Source organism: Pleuronectes platessa, chromosome 17 (genome assembly GCF_947347685.1).
Source record: "Pleuronectes platessa chromosome 17, fPlePla1.1, whole genome shotgun sequence".
Taxonomy (NCBI): domain Eukaryota; kingdom Metazoa; phylum Chordata; class Actinopteri; order Pleuronectiformes; family Pleuronectidae; genus Pleuronectes; species Pleuronectes platessa.
Genome location: NC_070642.1, coordinates 14599409 through 14617854, shown reverse-complemented (window position 1 = coordinate 14617854; position 18446 = coordinate 14599409). Strand labels below are relative to the sequence as shown.

Here is an 18446-nt window from a genome sequence, read left to right as displayed (position 1 = left end):
CGTAGTTTAAAATGAAAGGGTTTCTTCAATGTTTGTTGTCACTGTCTTTCAGTCTTTGGTGTGAGGACAATGGCTGTGGACCTGCCTGAGGCTACTTGGGGTAAACTGTATCCGTTTTCAACTCCCCCCCCACACTGATATCATCAACCTGCTGCCCCAGTTCTGTTCCGATGTCACATAAATGAAACCAATGTTGTGTTTCTGATAGGAATTCTCATTGATATAAATAGAGAGGACAGAATAACACATAGTAGTGTAAGACTTTCAAAAACAAATTAAAACACTTAAATCGTGAATTTAAGTTTTAACTTGAATTTCATTGTGGCTTTATTTTTATACTTTTTGACAATGTTAAGAAAAGTCCTAAACAAATAAAACCTCAAGAATATTTATTATTATCATCCATACCGTGTGTCCTGGGGGTCGTGGAGACAATCCCAGCAGACACTGGTTGAAAGAACAGGTTGGACAGGTGTCTAGTCTGTGGCAGGGCTGACATACAAAGAAAAGTAAGCATTCACATTGACACCTAACTCCAATCTGCATGTTTTTTTAACTGTGGAAGGGGTTTGGAGAAAACCCACGTTAAAAAAAAAAAAAAAACCTTTTAGCTGTGAGGTGACAGTGCCACTGACATTGATAGCATCACATTATTGGAATGAGGTGCAATACTTTTTAACCTGGACTCACCTTGGTATGTTTTAAAAAATAGTGTAAAATCAGTTTGTGCTTTTTATTTGTCCGAAATCCTCCCTGAATGTGTTTGTGCGGTGCTCTGCTTTATTCTATTATTGTGTCTGCGTCACTGCTTGTATTAATATAGTTAGAGATGTTGAGCCTCAGTGGTACCATAGAAAGGGGAAGGAGCTGTAGTAGCAGCTTGCTGCCAGCAGAGGTCGCCTTCAGCATTAGAGAAGAGAGGAGGGTGACTCCCTTTGAGCCGTTGAGCCAGCTGAGCGCTGTCAGACAGTAAACACAGAGGCCGCCTGGAGGCCAGAGTGGGTTACTACACCGGAACTCCCTCAACATTACTGAGGCTCAAAATATATTCTGGAACCTATGAAAACTTCTGATTGTTCAATCAATTGAACAACTGTTCGATCAACTCTGGAAAAATTGCCAAAAAACGTAAAGGTAACAACTTCAAAAATGTTGAACTATGATTTACTGAATATCTCTGGGTTGTGGATGGTTGAGCCAATAAAAAAAGACATTTGAAGGAGAATATTTGCCAATCACTGACAACAAAGTAGTTCACATGTGGGGAGACAGATGCACCAATTATTACACTAATGATTGTATAATGTGATCATGGACCATATGAGGGTGGATTGTGAATCAGAGATCATGGATCCATTTTTTCTAGTTTTATTATTGTAATGTGTGGTCATGCTTCAATTTCTGTCATCTTTAAGATCATTGTCCCCTCAGCAGTCGGACTTTTAAACCAGCTGTAGCCCTGGTGTATCGCATACACAAATTTTAATATATGTTAGTATTTTAACAAAGGACTAATGGATGCTGAACGCTCTTTTTATGTATTGTTATGAAGTGTATGGGTTGTGTGTGACAACTGTTTGCAAACCAAATGGCCCCTCGTTATTATTATACTGAGTAGGCCACATCGCTGACTGTTGAAGGCCAGATTGTGATCACTTTCTAAAGCTCTGGTGATGGAGGTTGTGGGTCATTGTTATAACTATTGTCTTTGAATGTTAAAATTGATGGATGTGAAGACGTTTTTAAAAGGCACTGATGATAATTATTATAAAACCTCTTCTCAGTTAAATCAAATGTAGATAATACTTGAGCCTTGAGCCTGAGAGTGAAGTGCTCCTTCTAATACCCACATGAAAGTGAGCTTCAGAGCTGGTTATTATTACACTTGAAGTCATTTGCTAATAAGCAGAACAATAATCTGAGGCAGACTGATTATGTCTTATGTTATATTATGCTATTGGACTTTAGTGTTATTGCTATTGATGAAAATCATATTGCCATAATTACCATTATATTGTTTTATAACCTAGCCCCAATTTAGTTTTTGAGAATTACATAAAAAATCAATTAAGAAAGAGTTATATATACATAAATAAAATGTATATAAGAGTTTAAAAATCCAAATATGATGTAATGTGAACCAGTCGCGTGTCGGAGGATCGTCTGATCACACCGACGCTACCTTTCCGGTTTCCCTCCGCGGAGCAGGCGGTGCAGGTCACTCCCTCCCTCCGCTGTCAGCAGCCCTGCGCGGTTCAAACTTCCACTCACTCCTCCTCCTGCCTCCGTCCCGTCTTCTCCTCTCTCCGCTTCCCGGACTTTACTTGTTTTTTAAAAGTTAAACACGGTAAACAAGCTTGTTGTGTGTGTGTTTTTTTTATAGCAGCGTGTAGTCACAGGAGCGTGAGCAGCGGGAGGAGACGCCGTGTTTTCCCCGCTCGCAGCTGGGGAGCCGCGGGGGGAAATGTCCAGCTGAGAGCCGGAGAAAGAGCAGGGCCTGTGTCTGTAATGATTGATCAAAGCTCGGACAATGGCGCTAAAGGTGAGTTCCACTGCTTCCCTCTGCGGTTTTAGCCTGAACCCGGATCCTCTGTTTCCTCCGGAGTGTGTTCCTCTGGTGTTTTTGACGGAAAATGCGAACAGGGCAGCGGTTTGTCGCATCAGTTCAACTGTGAACAGTGAAACTCGATAAGTTTCGCATGAGGAGTGAGAACCTCCGCTTCAGCTCGGTGTAATGGACGCTCACAACAAGTGTGTACTGTACATGTGAAATAATACATGTGTGTGTTGTATTCTACATGGAAAATGTGTCTCATTAAGAAAGTGTCTTGTGACATTTTACTACCTCTACACTGCGGGTCATTTCTTCCTGCGAGGCATGCTGGGAAATGTAGTCGTTGGCTTGTGTGTGGCTCTGTGTACAGAAGCCTAGTGTATGTGAGACAAAGTCAGTATTGTTTATTGTCACAAGTGGTAGACTGGTGTAAAGTATTATGAATATGTTTACGTTCATTTATAGTTTTTACTGTTATAATTTTTGTATATTTATATTTTAGCATCATGATTATGTTTATATTTGTAAAAGTTCTAGTATGGAAGTGAATACTGCTGTCGTTGTTGTTGGTCCGGGCTCATTGTTAAAACCTTTGAAAAACAAAGACATAGAGAGAATAATAACTTTAATAATAACTAACTTTATTATGTAGCCTGAAATAACACAAATAAACAACTGCAGGTTTAATTACTTCTTTTAAGTTATTATTTTTTCAGTGTGCATTATAATATTTAAAATGCTCACATCTGGTAAAAACTACACTACAAGAAATCACTTCCTCTGCGCCGTTATCAAAACAACACTTGCCAGTGACAGTCGGCTACAGCTGTTTTGGAGCAACGAAGAATAAGTGGTTAGTGGGAAAATGAGACTAAATAATATATTTTAAAGACTACACAAAGGAATCTGATTGGTACAGATTTGGTATTAGAACATCTCTAATTCAGTTATTATTTTAGTACAATTTATATTTAACTTAATTGTATAAATAACAATATCAGAAGCCTGTGAGTATTACTATTATAATAACAGGAAATGAATGGCTGAGTCGGAGCCCTATTTGATTACGGTTTGATATTATTGTATTCCTGAATCCTTCTCATCAAAGGTTCATTCCAGACATTTTTTTTAGACATATTAATTATTATACTTGTTAGAGGCATAATGACGTTTACTTCCTTACTTAAACGTCCCCTCTCAGTGGATGTGCACTGGAGGCAAGTTACATACATGTACGTTAATGAGTGAGGCTGCAGAGCTGAGGCAGAAACATGTTGTTCCTGTTTTAAAAAGCCTTCTCCTGCTCCTTGGCTCCTGGGAGGTGGCAGGAGGACACTGAACAGCCTCTATTTTCAAAGAACACAAGTTGTATGTCATTTGACTGAATCATGAACAAATTTAGATTGTCACACTCATAACTCACACTCAAGACATTGCATGTTGACTCAATCCTCCAGATATTTCCTTGCAATTCAAATTCATTTGTACAGTCAAATTTATGATAAATAAGTGGCTAGGCCTAAGACTCATAATGTGATCTGTCAAAAGAGAAAATAAACTGTATTTAGAACGGTTGCCCTACCTTTGCTTGGTTGAATGCATATACGTGCATCCGTGTGGACTCTGGGGCCCTTAGGGAGGGCAGATAAGTAGATGTAGGTTATCTGTGAGAACAGCTGCAGGCCTCTGTATTAAACCTAAATAGGTAACACGCTTGTTCTGGCCTTGTTTATGGTTGATACTGGTGTCTAGTTAATAGTCAGCGTTTCAGGTGCAGAAGAACTAGTTTGTCCTGTTTCACTGAGCCTTTATCCCACATTACAAGAGTTACACTCCTCAGGAAGTTAGTAGGTGTTTTTTGTCAATGTTCACATGCATGTACATGTATAAGTATATGTTTATGGAATCCAAATGAAGTGCCCATCAAACACGCAGTAAGCCTTGTGTGTTTCTGTTTCTTGATTGTGTCCAGGGACATGTTGTATATGACTTCACTGCTGAGCCAGGAAACAACGAACTGTCAGTGAAAGAAGGAGAGACGGTCACGATCACCAATCAGGTAAATCCAAACTGATATTCTTCTACCATCCCTCTATTTAAGGTCACAGTGCACTCGGTGGCCAATCACTTGTGTAAACATTCATTTTCTACTATACAGGCTTCATTCTTTTCATTAGTTGCAATGGACACTGTCTCAATTGGTTGATGATTAAAAACATTTATTTGGACCAATCTGTTTCCAGATATCACTTAAAAGTTTTCGATGTTTTTTTTTCTTCTTCTTAAATTTAGTTTGAATTGGTATTATTTTTGTTGCACCTCATTAACTATTATGTATATAGGGTTTTTGTAGTGTCTTGCGCTTCTTCATTTTATTGCTATTTAAAATGTCCACTCCTCTAAACCTCCAAGTCACATGATGTTAGGTTGTCTATAAACATTGAGTGTCACAAACACACACAGAGGAAACAAGTAACTGTGGGAGTGACCATGATGTCATTACCGACGGTGTCTAACAGTTCAAAGGTCACTCATTCTGTGCTGACTACATAGTTTCCAAATCAAAGTTGGTATGAATTCAATCAGGACCGAAACCCTTTTCTCCTCTAAATCAACCTACTGTTAAGGGATTTGGGTAACTTGGGAATTCTCAGATTTATTTCCCACTTGAATCTTTAAACAACTTCTAAATACAGAAAGCTGATTTCCTTTATTACGATAATGAAGTAACAGAAACACATTTATAGTAACTCGCCTACATTTTCCCGAAGAAACGTTTTTCCAGTTTCTGCACAAATGTTTATATGAAAAGCTTCATTCAGTACTGTGCAGCTTATTAATGGGATCAAAGCATTACCAGAGGCAGTGTGACCTTTTCTTTGCAGAACAAATTGAGCAGAAAAGATAGGCATTTTAGTTTTCATTTTAAGTTAAGAGATAATGTTTATTTTCCAAATTGGTGTTCTATATATTTGGTTTTATTTCAGTTTTCTTTTTATTTATATTTATTTATAATAAAGGATTTGATAATGAGATTTTGGAAATCAAAGTATCGCTATAGGAAATGTTTTAAACCATAATATCAGCCGTCAAATTGCAGTATCCAAAAATTCACATTAATCGGGCTCTAATAACAAATGAACTCTTATACAAAAGTGTAAAACTGAATATGGTCCGTCATGGCAAAAATGCTAACAAGTTGTGTTGCGTCTCTGTTACAGCATATCGGAGGCGGTTGGATTGAAGCACAGAACTCCAAAGGGGAGGTGGGACTGGTGCCAGAGGACTACATCGAGGTCAGTGAGATGAGTGTCCCTTTGTGTTTGGTGATGATTTCACCACAGACATCACAAGTAAAGAAAACTCTGCTGTCAAGCTTTAAAGTCAAAGTGTACAATATGTACTGTCCCTATCAGAGCTCAGATAAATATTTCCACACTGTTTTTGTCTCTTGCCTGAAAGTAAAACGACGACAGGATGTTCTTCCTACAGAGTTTTGCTGATTCTGGTTTTTGCGTCCTGTTTTATCCAAAAACCCCTGACGTCATCATGGAGGATATGAATCACTCAGTAGACATTCACAAAGAGACAGAGAACGAGCAAAGTCTGTTTAACAGCTCCGCTTCACTCTAAACAACTCCTACAGCAACATGTAACAGTCTAGTGTCTGTGTGTACTAGAGAGAGACCGATACCATTCTCCTGCTTAACTCTGCAAACAAGTTCACGTGGATATGTTTGTCTGACCTGAAGTTACCTCTCCAGCTGCTCTCAGATGTTTTTTATAAGAGTCCACATCATAGAAACCCCCTAATGACAAATACACTTGTAGCTTATGTAATTTCTTATGAAAAACATCGGGACAAGCAGCTTATTCTCTATTTCATTGCAACGTTCATATTAAATTGAATTCTGGATAAATAGAGGAAGTGAAAAAGCCAGTTTTCAAAGCCAGGGAACACTAAGGAGACATGATCACATAACCACGGAGGAATGTAGCTTAAAAAGTCATTAGATCCCTCTGGAATATCTGGATTAGTTTCTCTTTTTTCCAATGGGAAATTTATATTTCTAATTTTTGTTCTTTCGTTTGTAGATTGGTAAACCGATCCCAGGAGCAGGAACCGCTGCACCTACTCAAAGTGTGGGAAATGTTGCACCCCCAGACCTGACCTTCTTTGATACCTATGCTCCTGCATCAACACCTGCACAGAACCAGGTAACGAGCTCACCTCATGAACGCACGTGTTTGGCAAACTCGTACTGTTGCTTTTCAAGTGTCTGCGCTGCCGACAGAAATGCCGATATCTCAGAAATGCCTTTTTTTTCAAATTTGGAACAAACGACAGGTTTGACTCAAGGATGAAATTATAATATTGTCATCGTCAAAGGTCACTGTGCCTTTGACCTCACAAAGCATAGTTTTGTTGCCTTGTGAAAGCCATATCTCAGGAACACGTCCAGTGAATCCTTTTAAATGTTCACTTTGACTCATGAATGAACTGCGTAGAATTTGGTGGTCACAGGTCAAGGTTGCCTTTTCGGCCTCTTGAACCTGATAAATCAAGTCTGCCTTTTTGAAATTTCTGGACTCGAAGATTATCTGATTAGATTTTAGTTGTCAAAGTTCAGTCTGGCTGAATATGAGTCTGAAAAAAGTAGATTATAACTCCACTGATAGGCTGAGGCATTGCATTTATCGACCCATTGTCAGAGTTTCAAATGATCAACCTTGCTATGAGTAGACCGGTGCTGGAGAAGTAAGTGTGAATTTATAGAGTAATTCCCTGCGTGGCACTCCTGCCATGTTTCCATTCTCTCACTCAAAAGTGTGTGTGATGGAGTGATTCTGAAGAAAAAGCAGAAGTCAGCGAGGCCAGTTTTAATGATGTCCATGCAGCAGCCGTTATTCTTCTGAACCCTTAGATGCAGAAGTGAGAGCTGCTGCTGTGGAAGATTGTCATCGTGGTCATTTATAGCCCCTACAGGTTTTTAACTCAAAACAGAGAGTAAATAAGTTCGGGGAGATAATTTCTCTTGGTAGCTGGAAGTTGCACAAAAATGAGGGAAATGTGTAAAGTAAGTGGTTGAGTCAAGGCAGGAAATGTGTCAACCATCATCCCTCTTTCTCTCTCTCTCTCTCCCTCTCACACACACACAGCATCACTTTAACCCATCCCATTAACCATCACTTCTGGCGCTTTGTGATGTTTACACCTTCTTTTCCCCTCAAGGTGGATGCTGGGGGCTTGAGTCCCCAGCCGGACACCCCTGACACCCCAGTTTCCCCTTATCTATCGTCCCCTGATGAGGTAACTGCCATGTTGGTGGGCGTGGCCAGGGGCATGAACCCAATTTCCCCCCACACTCACCAAGCAAACCCCCTCCCCCCTCTCCAATTGTTCTTCTTTGGTAAAATCACCCTGACTACTCCTACCCTCCGAGGAAAGCATGACTTCATCCACCTCAGCTCCCACCTTCATCTAAATTGTATGAATCAGCACCACAGACAGAGTCAGTGATTCCTATACCTCACGTATGTAATTGATTTATCACACTGGATAATCATTCAACCACAACACATGAATTAAACCAGATTAAGATGGGAATCAAATAGATAAATATCATCCTGACTGATTTTTATATAAAAAATATTCTGTATTTTAAGAAGCTGTTAAATCAATGACATGCTGTGTCAGTGTTTTTTGTCACGTGATCATATGTCACTTGTTGCAGCAGTTTGCTCTGAAACTGTTGTTTTCTTTATTTTTCTCTATGTGAATGTGCAATACGTGACACACAGCTCATTGTTTAGTTAGCATCAAACTCACTGCAACCCACAAAAAGCCCACACACATATTTGGCTGCATGTCCATCCAGATAGGCTTGTATAGGGGTGAATGTGCCTGCATTGCAAGCATGGCACAGAGTTGCCTTCTCAGCCTGCAAGTACTTTATATATTAGTGTGTTTGGAGTTGAGAATGGTAGCTTTTGCTAATTAGTTTTTTTCAAATGCAACTTTCTTATTGTTTTGATGTTTTCTTGTTGCTGCATGTGATATGCCGCTTTTGTTTTTGACGACAAACCCCACTGTCACCATCGAGTTGATAGATTATCTCAACAACAGATGCCCTGTTAGAGGCCAGCTCTGCATTCTGTGTTGTGAACAGCAAGTTATTTTAAGAAGACTGTCAGCTCCACATTAAACAGACCAGGCTGGACTCCACTCTCTCATCTGCTTCTCCTTACGCAATCTGTTATTTCATCTCTCACGTTTGCTCCCCTCTGTCTCTTCCAGGCGAGTAACGGTAATGATCCGTGGTCGGTGTGGAACACGGACCCCTCAGGGGGCTCCAACAACAACTGGGCGTCAAATCCAGAGGGCACCCAGACTGGGAAGAATGCGGCCGACCCCTGGGGCTCCGTACCACAGGGTCACCCTCAGGCTTACCAGGGCCCCGGTAAGGACAGCTCTACAGTTAGCAGCCATGGTCGACCCGTTAATTATTTGTCAGCAGAATAAATCCACTGCCTGTGATCTTTGGTCATTTATAGATTTAAAAGGTTCATACTCTTGATTGTACTTCCACTACTTAGTACTACTATTCAAAACCACACCTTCATTGAAAACGGGAAATAAAGCCTATGTGGTGAATATTCTGAAGTATTTGGGCTTCCTCTTCATTTGTTTCCCGTCTAATATTTAACAGGATGATTGAAGTTTACTCAAATCTAATAAAAGCTTTTTGCTACAAAGAAAGTTAATGGAGCCTGCTTATCTAAGGTCACACACTGTTTTTAGCTTTTGGAGTTATTGTCTTTCTGTTTCAGGGTAGTTTACTTATAGAAATTGTAAATTGTGAAGACAGGACAAAGTGTGTGGCTCGAGCCGATGAGCCTTATTCTAAGAAAAACAAGATTTACGACTGAACATCAAATATTCCTGAATTAATTTTATTCTGATTATGTGGCTTTTCTCATGTGTTGTAAATTTATATTTGCTCAGTCAGACATCAGAGAAGTTAAGTAAATATCCTGTACAGTCTAGTTTTTACAGACTTGGTTAAAGGTCTCCTGATGAAAATGAAAAGCAGCTATAAAAAGTGTCTTGGTCATAATACCGGCTGTCTTATGACATTTTACATTTGAAACATTTTTAAATACTTCCATAATGTCCTTCCCTCATATATACTTTTTAACAGACATCTTATGTTCAACAAAAATATTATACAACCCATGTTCCACAGAGTCATATATTTGAAGTGTCAGACTCTGATGAGGTTTGCATCATCGACCAAAATGAGAAAGAATATTCTCTTAAGTGTGAAGACCTTAGTCTGAACCTGATCAGTCCAACTGAAATACCCTGAGGATACACAGGAAACCCTCTAATCTGGAGCTCAAAGCATCCAGCAGAAATACTGTGTCACTGTCTCCTCTTCAGAGATGCTCCAGCACATGGACAGGACCAGCCCATAACGCTTTAATTTTTGCCAGACGATCGGAAACGTTAGCCTCATGCATGACTCAGAAGAATAAATGACTTGACCTGTTTTTTCAATTCTCCAGTTGTTTTTGTAAAAAGAGAACAGATGGGATAAATGGAGAGGAGAGGAATTAACAGACTTTTCCTTTCTTCCCTTCTCTTACCAAAGACATCTACCCATATCCTTACCTTATCGATTGCACAGGTATTCTGTGTGTTGCAATGGTGGAATCTTTTTTCCTAATGTTTGTGTGTGGACTGGTACTAAGTGCTCATAAAGACTGACTGCTTCTAGCGAATGGTTTCAGGATATGATTTGCATTGGTAAAAAGCATGTGAGTGATGCATTTAATTAGTTGACATTAACACTGTGTTAATTTTATGATGTGAAAGTGACAGCTTGTCTCACCTCTGAAACTAAAGAAGAGTTTGAGTGGATTAGCGTTCATTTGACTAATGCCATGAGTTTGCGCAGTCAAATTCTCAGGAAACACTGAAATCGTTCAGGCGTTGAAGTGTTGGTGTTTAATTAGGAGTTTGTGTCACATCGAGGCAGAATGAACACTGTTCAGAGTGTTTGACAGAACACGTAACTAAGTACTTTGTTTAAGTTTGGACGTTTTTAAAACATTAAAAAACTTATTTTCTCTAAAATTATATTTGTTGCTCAATAGAACAACTCACATTTAAAATGTTCATTACAGCAGCAGAACATAGAGTTTTGGCTTCTATGCTCTGACTTCAGATCGAATATCTGTAACTCCCCTGTTGGACCCTGCAGGTGGATGCTGGGGTTGTGGAGGGGCCAAATCCACAGACAGAAATACTGACGCAGAGATGGGAAATCTTTGCAGCTTAAGTAGACCACCAAATAGTGTATGGTAGAGGATTGTGGAGAATGAGGTCACATGATTAAAGCTTGAGTTGACTGTGAGAACCAACTCGCAAGCATCGCTCCATTTATTTGATTTTGGCTGTTGTACTGTAGGTGTAATGCTGCAGTATACTCAATACCATCAATTATTACTTGCTTGTATGAGTAAGAATATATTCTCTGCTCATTTGCAGCCACATTCAGACCTTAAAACCTTGTTTTTTATGTCTTGAAAGTGCTCATCTTCAGAGAAGGTCCTACAAATCATATCTTTGTTTAGTAGCGTATTGGAATGGAAGCTGAGGATTGGTTCCATGTTCAAACCATTTGAAACCTTTGGTTTTCTAAGATATACTTTATATGCTGCCTGCGGTATGGATTTAAAACAATGATGCATGTTCTGTATTTTCATGAGAAACTGGAACTATGGCAGAAATGTAATATGACAACTTGTTAACATCAAAACAAGGGCAAAGTGCAATGTCTTCAACTAGTTGAGTTTGTACACAATTCTACACACATTTATGGGTGTTGTATGTTATGCCATTAAATGAAAGAAGTGTATTTGATGGCTTAAAAGCTGCATACCATTATCTCAGGATAATGTCTTGCTAATGCTGATGACCAGAGAGTAAAGTTTAACAAAGCATTATTACAAATTACAAATGTTAATAGTTGGAGATATTCAATAAACAGAGAAAATGTTTAACTTGCTGTCAACTTGTGCAGCATCTTTGTGCAGCTGCTGTACAGAATGTATTTCTATTAAGTGTGCATGTGTGTGACCTCAGGAGCGGAGGATGATGAGTGGGATGACGAGTGGGATGACGTGAAGTCCAGCGGAGGATACTCCGAGTCAGACCCTGGAGATGGTGGAGCCATGCAGAGAGGTGGAGCTCACGCCACTTCAATGAAAATCTCCCTCAACAAGTAAGAGTTTATAAAACAAGAGGATTATTTTAGTGTAAAAAAAAAATGAGGCAGTGTTTGGCCTGAAGGGACGAAACTACGAAAAATGGCAAAATATTGTGATATTAGTAATAAGATTAAGCTTGGATTTGAATTTTGGCCTGAGGGAGTTTCTTGTTTTCGGAAATCTCAGTTTCTCTTCCACATTACAACTACAATGCTCATATTGTTTGAACCAGACTGTTTATCTTTTATCTCTGCTTTAATAAGCTTGAACATTCACTTGCTTTTAAGAGCCACAAACATTAGGATTATACATGTAATTTATGTATAGTGGCAGTAATTTGATACTTGCGACTGTTTAAACTTTGTCTGTTCTCGTTGAGCAGGTTCCCAGGGTTCTCCAAGTCGGGGCCGGAGCTCTACCTTCTAAGCAAACAGCTCGCTAAGGGCAAAGAAAAACTAACAATCTATGTAGGTTATCTCTCAGTATTTGTGCCAGTTGTATGTAATTTCAAACATCAGACATCTTTACTTGTTATATGACTGGTAATGGTACTGTAACTTAACTTGCATGACCAAGCACAATATATTTATAGTTTTCTTGTAATTTTATAAAAAAGGGAACTTATTTATGCTAATTATACTTCCTAGAAAAGTAGCACAGTATGGTTGTGAATGTTTTTCTGAGTATGATCGACGATTTAATGTCAAAAGACAAAGAGCAGCAGTTCTCTAAACCTACTGTTTCCTGATCAGATGGGAGAAGTTGGTCCTGTGTGGTCTTACCCAGAGGCTCAGCTCGACTGTGTTGTGGCTGATCCCAAGAAAGGGTCAAAGCTGTACGGCCTCAAGAGCTACATCGAGTACCAAGTCACAGCCAGTGTAAGTGTAACATAGCATTTTGTATGTGTTTTAACCAGAATTGAGCTTAACTAGAATTTATACACTGTCAACCACTAATCATTTTAAGGCGGCCATTTGAAAATGTTTATCTCCAAAGGGAGTTTTACTGTTACAGTAATAATTTCCCCAGTTTACACTTCTTTCCGTCAATATAACTCCATGTTATTGGTTTGCAGACCACAAACCGAACAGTCAATCACAGATACAAGCACTTTGATTGGCTGTACGAGCGGCTTCTCGACAAATTTGGGTCCGCTATCCCCATCCCCTCTTTACCGGACAAGCAGGTAACAGGTGAGTGCTTGACTCTGCGTAAGACACATTACTAAACATTCCTGAAGTCACTATGTAGGTTAAATCATTCATTCATTGTTTGCTTCACTGTATTGCAGGTCGTTTTGAGGAGGAGTTTATTAAGATGCGCATGGAGCGGTTGCAGGGCTGGATGACCAGGATGTGCAGACACCCGATTCTTTCCAGTAGTGATGTTTTCCAGCTTTTCCTCACCTACAAGGATGAGAAGGTTTGATATCCCACTTCCTTCTTCCTCCTCTAGGTCTTATTTTGGGTGCCTTTAAACAATATATTGTTGGAGAAGTTAAACTGTGTGCTTTTATTGTTTAAAATGTGTGCTTTCATATCAGCAAACAAACACAGATTCAGTTTGTCGGACTTAAACTATATGTAGCTTTCGATGGCTGCATATAGCCTGGATCTCTCTTCATCTTAGAGTGAAGAACTAAGATGATTTGTGACCACTGATAGTTTAGTTCAGGACTTAATTGCTGTGTTAGTTTATTTTGTGATTTAAAATGATGGATTTTTTTCACGCAGGACTGGAAGACGGGGAAGAGAAAAGCAGAGAAGGACGAGACGGTGGGAGTGATGATCTTCACCACGATAGAGCCTGAAGCTGCAGACCTAGATCCTGTAGAAGTGTGAGTTGAAGCTTTGCAAACAGTGGCCCATCACCTTATCGTTTTAATACATGCTACATTTATTGTAATGGTGGCGTACATGTGCTCCTCAGGGAACAGAAGTGCGAGCAGTTCAGCAGGTTTACTAAAGCCATGGACGATGGCGTGAAGGAAATCCTCACAGTGGGAAACGAGCACTGGAAGAGATGCACAGGCCGTATGTTTGCACTGCACCACACACACAGGCTTTGTGCTGTAATTATTGTTTGTATGAATAAAAGACGTCATTATTATGTTTAGTATTTAGTGTGTAGTATATATTCACACAGTGTTTTCGTGTTTTTTCACCTTTGATGTCCCCCCCCCTACACAGCTCTGCCAAAAGAGTACCAGAGAATCGGCAAAGCCTTTCAAAACCTCTCCTCAGTCTTCACCAGCAGTGGATACCAAGGTAATGACCACAAATATTACTGAAGAGCTTCCTGCATTGAAATTTCCCACATGCAGCCATTTGTGTCACTCTGCTGTCTTTGGGAACTCCTTCAAAACTTTGTTGTGTGGAAATCTGCTTTGAATGGAAAAGACAAACAAGTCTCCTTAGGAAACAGGGTGGTGACATGTTTTAATCCCTCAGGTGAGTCAACCCTGACTGACGCCATGACCGCAGCAGGGAAGACGTACGAGGAGATCGCTCAGATGGTTGCAGAGCAGGTATGTTTAGAGTGTCTTTCCATTCATCCATTATCTACACTGCTTATTGTTTGGGGTAGTGGGGGTGTTTGCTCTAGTCAGAACCAGCTGACCCAGGGCGAGAGGTAGGGTACACCCTGTACAGGTCACCAGTCTATCACAGGGCCAACAAGAGAAAACCACACACGCTTTTGACTTGTCAGAAAGGACTGTGATATCAGGGCTGTCACGATGTCACTTTAACGATGTTGCCTTCTGTGTTCACGTCACAGTCATTATTGCAATGGCCTTGTCTTCGAATTCAGCACACAGCCTGTCATGTGTGTTTGGATGTACAATGTTTGTTTCCTTTCGGTAACAAGAGCTGTCAGACCTTTGCTGTCTCAAAGGTCTTGCGGTTTATTTTAGGCGGTTTTTTTTTTATCAACCACATTGTTGTCCCAGTTCACAACATCTCACAATATCTGCAGTATTTCCTGCTCGCAGTCGTTGTTTACGTCCGAGCTGCGGTGTTGCATTGAACCCTTTAACCCAGCGTCCTGCACTATCAGTGGAGGGAGAAGTCCTGGCAGTCTTATCTCTAGTGTTTCCTCGTTCTTGCTTTGACCTCTTTGGATGTGGCTTTGCTGAACGCTCTGTCTCAACAGCACTGGGTGGAATGTTGTTAAATCAAGTGTGGGCTTTTTGTTGACCCAGCAGCAGGAGGAGGAGGATTCACCTGGTAAGCTCCTGTTAGTCAGTAGAGTTGTTGGTTGTAGTTTAGCATTGCCTGTGATAGTTTGCAGAATTATGAGGAAACCATTATCCGGACATGGATTCATGTGAAGAGCAAAAAGGCTTTTCTGTTATCCACAGCCTTATCTGCCTTTCCTTAACTGTTGTTCTATATTCCTGCACAGAGATTCCCTTTATATATTCAAGAACAAGTGTTAGTGTTAAATTTTACACACAGTTTGGACAAATGGCCTCATTGCCACAGGTTCAGTTCCAAACCGGTGCTTTGCTGCGTGTCTTCCCCCTTCTCTGTCCAAAAGCTAGACAATTGACAAAATTATTTTATTATCTTGATGTTTCTATTCCTTCACCATGTCACTGTTCACTATCTTCACCTGCTGGATGTCCCTGCTGAATCTATGACCTTATGTTACATGTGTTGTTTCAGCTTGGTAAATGTGTTAAAATTCAATTCCAGTGACGTTATATTTCCTTGTGTTCTTCCTCATAACTTTTATATCCATGTATTATTCCCTCTTTTACACTGAACGTTTTGTTGTTCATTTTCCAGCCGAGGAAAGACCTCCACTTCCTCATGGAGACCAACAATGAATACAAGGGTCTTCTTGGATGTTTCCCAGACACCATTGGAGTTCATAAGGTACATCGGGAAATAGTTACAGAGCTTTATTTGAAAACACATTTATTAGGGGTGTGTCTACACACTGAACTTAACTTCAGAATTGGTTTTGAAGCACGAGTTGGTTGTTAGGTTCAATCTTGGCTCTAAACTTATATTAAGTTATCTCCTTACTGCTAAATTTAAACTGCCAGGTGTTAACTTTTGTTCGGATAACTGAACTGTGTGTAGATATATATATCCAGCGGTTGAAGTTGCATTATATATGTTAAAATGATTCTCTGTCCTTAATGCGATGTAACCCAAGTCTCATGTTCTATTTTTCATTTGTTACAGGCAGCCATAGACAAGGTGAAGGAGGGCGACAAGCTGGTGGCCACCAGTAAAATTACTCCTCAGGAGAAAGTGACCATGGCGAAGCGAGTCAGCACCATGTCTTACACTTTACAAGGTACCAGATTGTCTCTGAGCCAGAGGCAGTGACGCAGGGCAGTTAGTCACCAAGTGTTTCCTGATCTCATTGGTTTCGACTCTTTTCTGCCGCAGCTGAGATGAACCACTTCCATAGCAACCGGATCTATGACTACAACAGGGTCATGCAGTTGTACCTGGAGGAGCAAGTCAAGTTTTACGAGACGGTAAAGTCGTTTTCATCGACCATCGCTCAGAGTAAATTAAATTCTAAGCCAGTCGGTCCTTTCTGTGGCCTGTCGACCTGCAGAGAAGCTGCGTAAAGCCTCGACACTAAACCATCTCCACCTGCCTCTGAGTTTGTATTCATGCTCGTTTCTCCTCTTCTTCTGAATCCCCAGATTGCTGCAAAGCTGAGAGAGGCACACGGTCAGTTCACTACGATGTGAGAGCCTTCAGCGTCGCACTACAAGACAAGAAGAGTAAAACCCCAGCTCGACAACCCGAAATATATTTACTTATTCTGCATTCATTTGCCTCTTTCCTTTTTAATTTAAATGTCACTTCTCTCTATTTGTTTTGCTCTCACCTCATCGCCTCCTTCTGTACGGACCCAGCTCACGGTGTTACATTTGTCAGCTAAGAAGATTCTGAATAGTTTCTGAACATGTGCAAACGCTGGAAAGACTTCGGCTCTTGTGTGCGCTTTCATTTTTTGTGGATCAGAAATGAGAGCAGAATGAGAAACACTATTTACTCTCATCCTTTCCTCTGTCCAAGGTCCAGAGCTTGGGATACAGGAAGCACACATCCGAGTTACAGTTATTGTCGGTGAATTTTCTTCATTGCATGAGTCACACATGAGGTTTTCCTGATTCAATTCAAGTTTTAAGTAAACTCCGTTTGTCAATCTTGATTCCATGAAAAACAAAAGGTAAAGATGCACATGTAGCAAAACCGTTACCTTCACGATTATGTGGTGATGTAGTAAAAATAAAAACCAAAGCCTTTCTCCCTCCTGTCACAAGGGGGGAGCTGATTTTTTTAAAGGTAGGCTTGACGGCATATCACAGCTTTAGTGCCCGTTTCTTCGTTTATGCAAATGTTGCCTGACATTGTTAGAAGCAGTGGAGCTTTCCTTAAAGTCCTGGATGAGTTGGCGAAGGCAGAGTGCGTCTCTTCTGTACGTCCACTGCCGGCAGTGCCAAGTTCTATTTCACCCTGCACTTCCTCAAAAAAGCCAACAGGAAGCTCCACCTCCTTCCTGTCTTGCTCACGTGCCTTACCCCCTTTGAGGAAGATAGAATAAGCTTGAGTTGATAAACCCCTTACACTTTGCCCCCCATCCCCACCCCAGCCTGTGAACTATGATACTGCAGTTTACAATTCAGGACATAAGACAAAACATGCAATAACTGACTCTCAGGTTGGGGATGATTATTTTAAGCATTTTACATTCAAGCCAAACATCAGTGAATAGTTAACTTGTGTGTGGGTGGTTTCAGACATGATTCTTTTCTCCCAGTTCTGATATGAAGAATATTTGTTTTATAAATGGATTGTGTCATGTAGGCAATTTTCCTTTTTTGTTTTTCACTGCCCAATTTTCAATCAGTGTCTAATCTTGTTCACTCTTTCTTTTCTTACCACTTTACACATGATAAATATATGCATATATATAAATAAATATATATATATATATTCTGTTGGACCTATAAGGTGCTTCTTGTTATTGAGATACTATTTTATGTATAGAAGTATTTTCAATACAGTGCAACTCAGAGATGAGCGGAATTTCTGTTTGATTTATTAAACAATGATTTGTATTCATTGGGACTTGATTAGTTTTTTTTTTTGTGCGTGCTGGAAAGAAATCTCATCTTGTTCTCGGCTCAAAGTGTAAAACACCACGCATTCTCTGATTTGTCCTCACAGTGCAGCTCTTATTCGCAGCAGCAGACTCTTGTGTAGAGATGGAGAGGAATGAGAATGAGTGTGCCGCCTGTGCAAAGGGTCAAAGACTGTGTTTGTGCAGTGGAGGAAGTGAAAGAGCTCTTTTACACCACATTCAGCCCTCGCTGGCTTCAGGTGCAGCTGGATGTGGAGGCCACATAAAGTCAGCAGGCGAGGGGATCCCTACATACAACAGACAGTAAAGGCATTCTCGTTTGTTTTTGGTTATTTTCAGTGGATGTGATCCAGTGTGTTTGTTTGGGGCTTTTATATAATCCTTAAAACATTGGGATTTTCTGGCACTGCTCTGGTCGGTGGAGGCATACAAATACAAGGCAGCTTCTGAGAGTTCAAATCGAAGTGATCACAAGCTGCAGCCTCTCTTTCTGTCT

The 18446-nt window shown here is 40.2% G+C and overlaps 1 protein-coding gene across 1 annotated transcript; it reads left to right on the top strand.

Moving 5' to 3' along the window:
- The first annotated feature begins 2219 nt into the window (after window positions 1-2219).
- snx9b (sorting nexin 9b) lies at window positions 2220-17931 on the top strand. The gene is made up of 18 exons (XM_053445025.1): window positions 2220-2542; window positions 4527-4613; window positions 5776-5850; window positions 6650-6772; window positions 8853-9015; window positions 11706-11844; window positions 12213-12297; window positions 12583-12708; window positions 12906-13023; window positions 13122-13252; window positions 13564-13667; window positions 13760-13863; window positions 14020-14097; window positions 14281-14357; window positions 15622-15711; window positions 16027-16141; window positions 16237-16328; window positions 16503-17931. Exons 1-18 carry the CDS (start codon window positions 2531-2533, stop codon window positions 16548-16550), a joined length of 1767 nt encoding a protein of 588 aa, XP_053301000.1. The 5' UTR covers window positions 2220-2530; the 3' UTR covers window positions 16551-17931.
- Window positions 17932-18446: the final 515 nt, after the last annotated feature.

Coding starts and splice junctions, on each gene's coding strand:
- snx9b (XM_053445025.1), top strand. Junction 11,845..12,212: donor ATGAAAATCTCCCTCAACAA/GTAAGAGTTTAT, acceptor CTCGTTGAGCAG/GTTCCCAGGGTTCTCCAAGT. Junction 14,098..14,280: donor CACCAGCAGTGGATACCAAG/GTAATGACCACA, acceptor TTAATCCCTCAG/GTGAGTCAACCCTGACTGAC.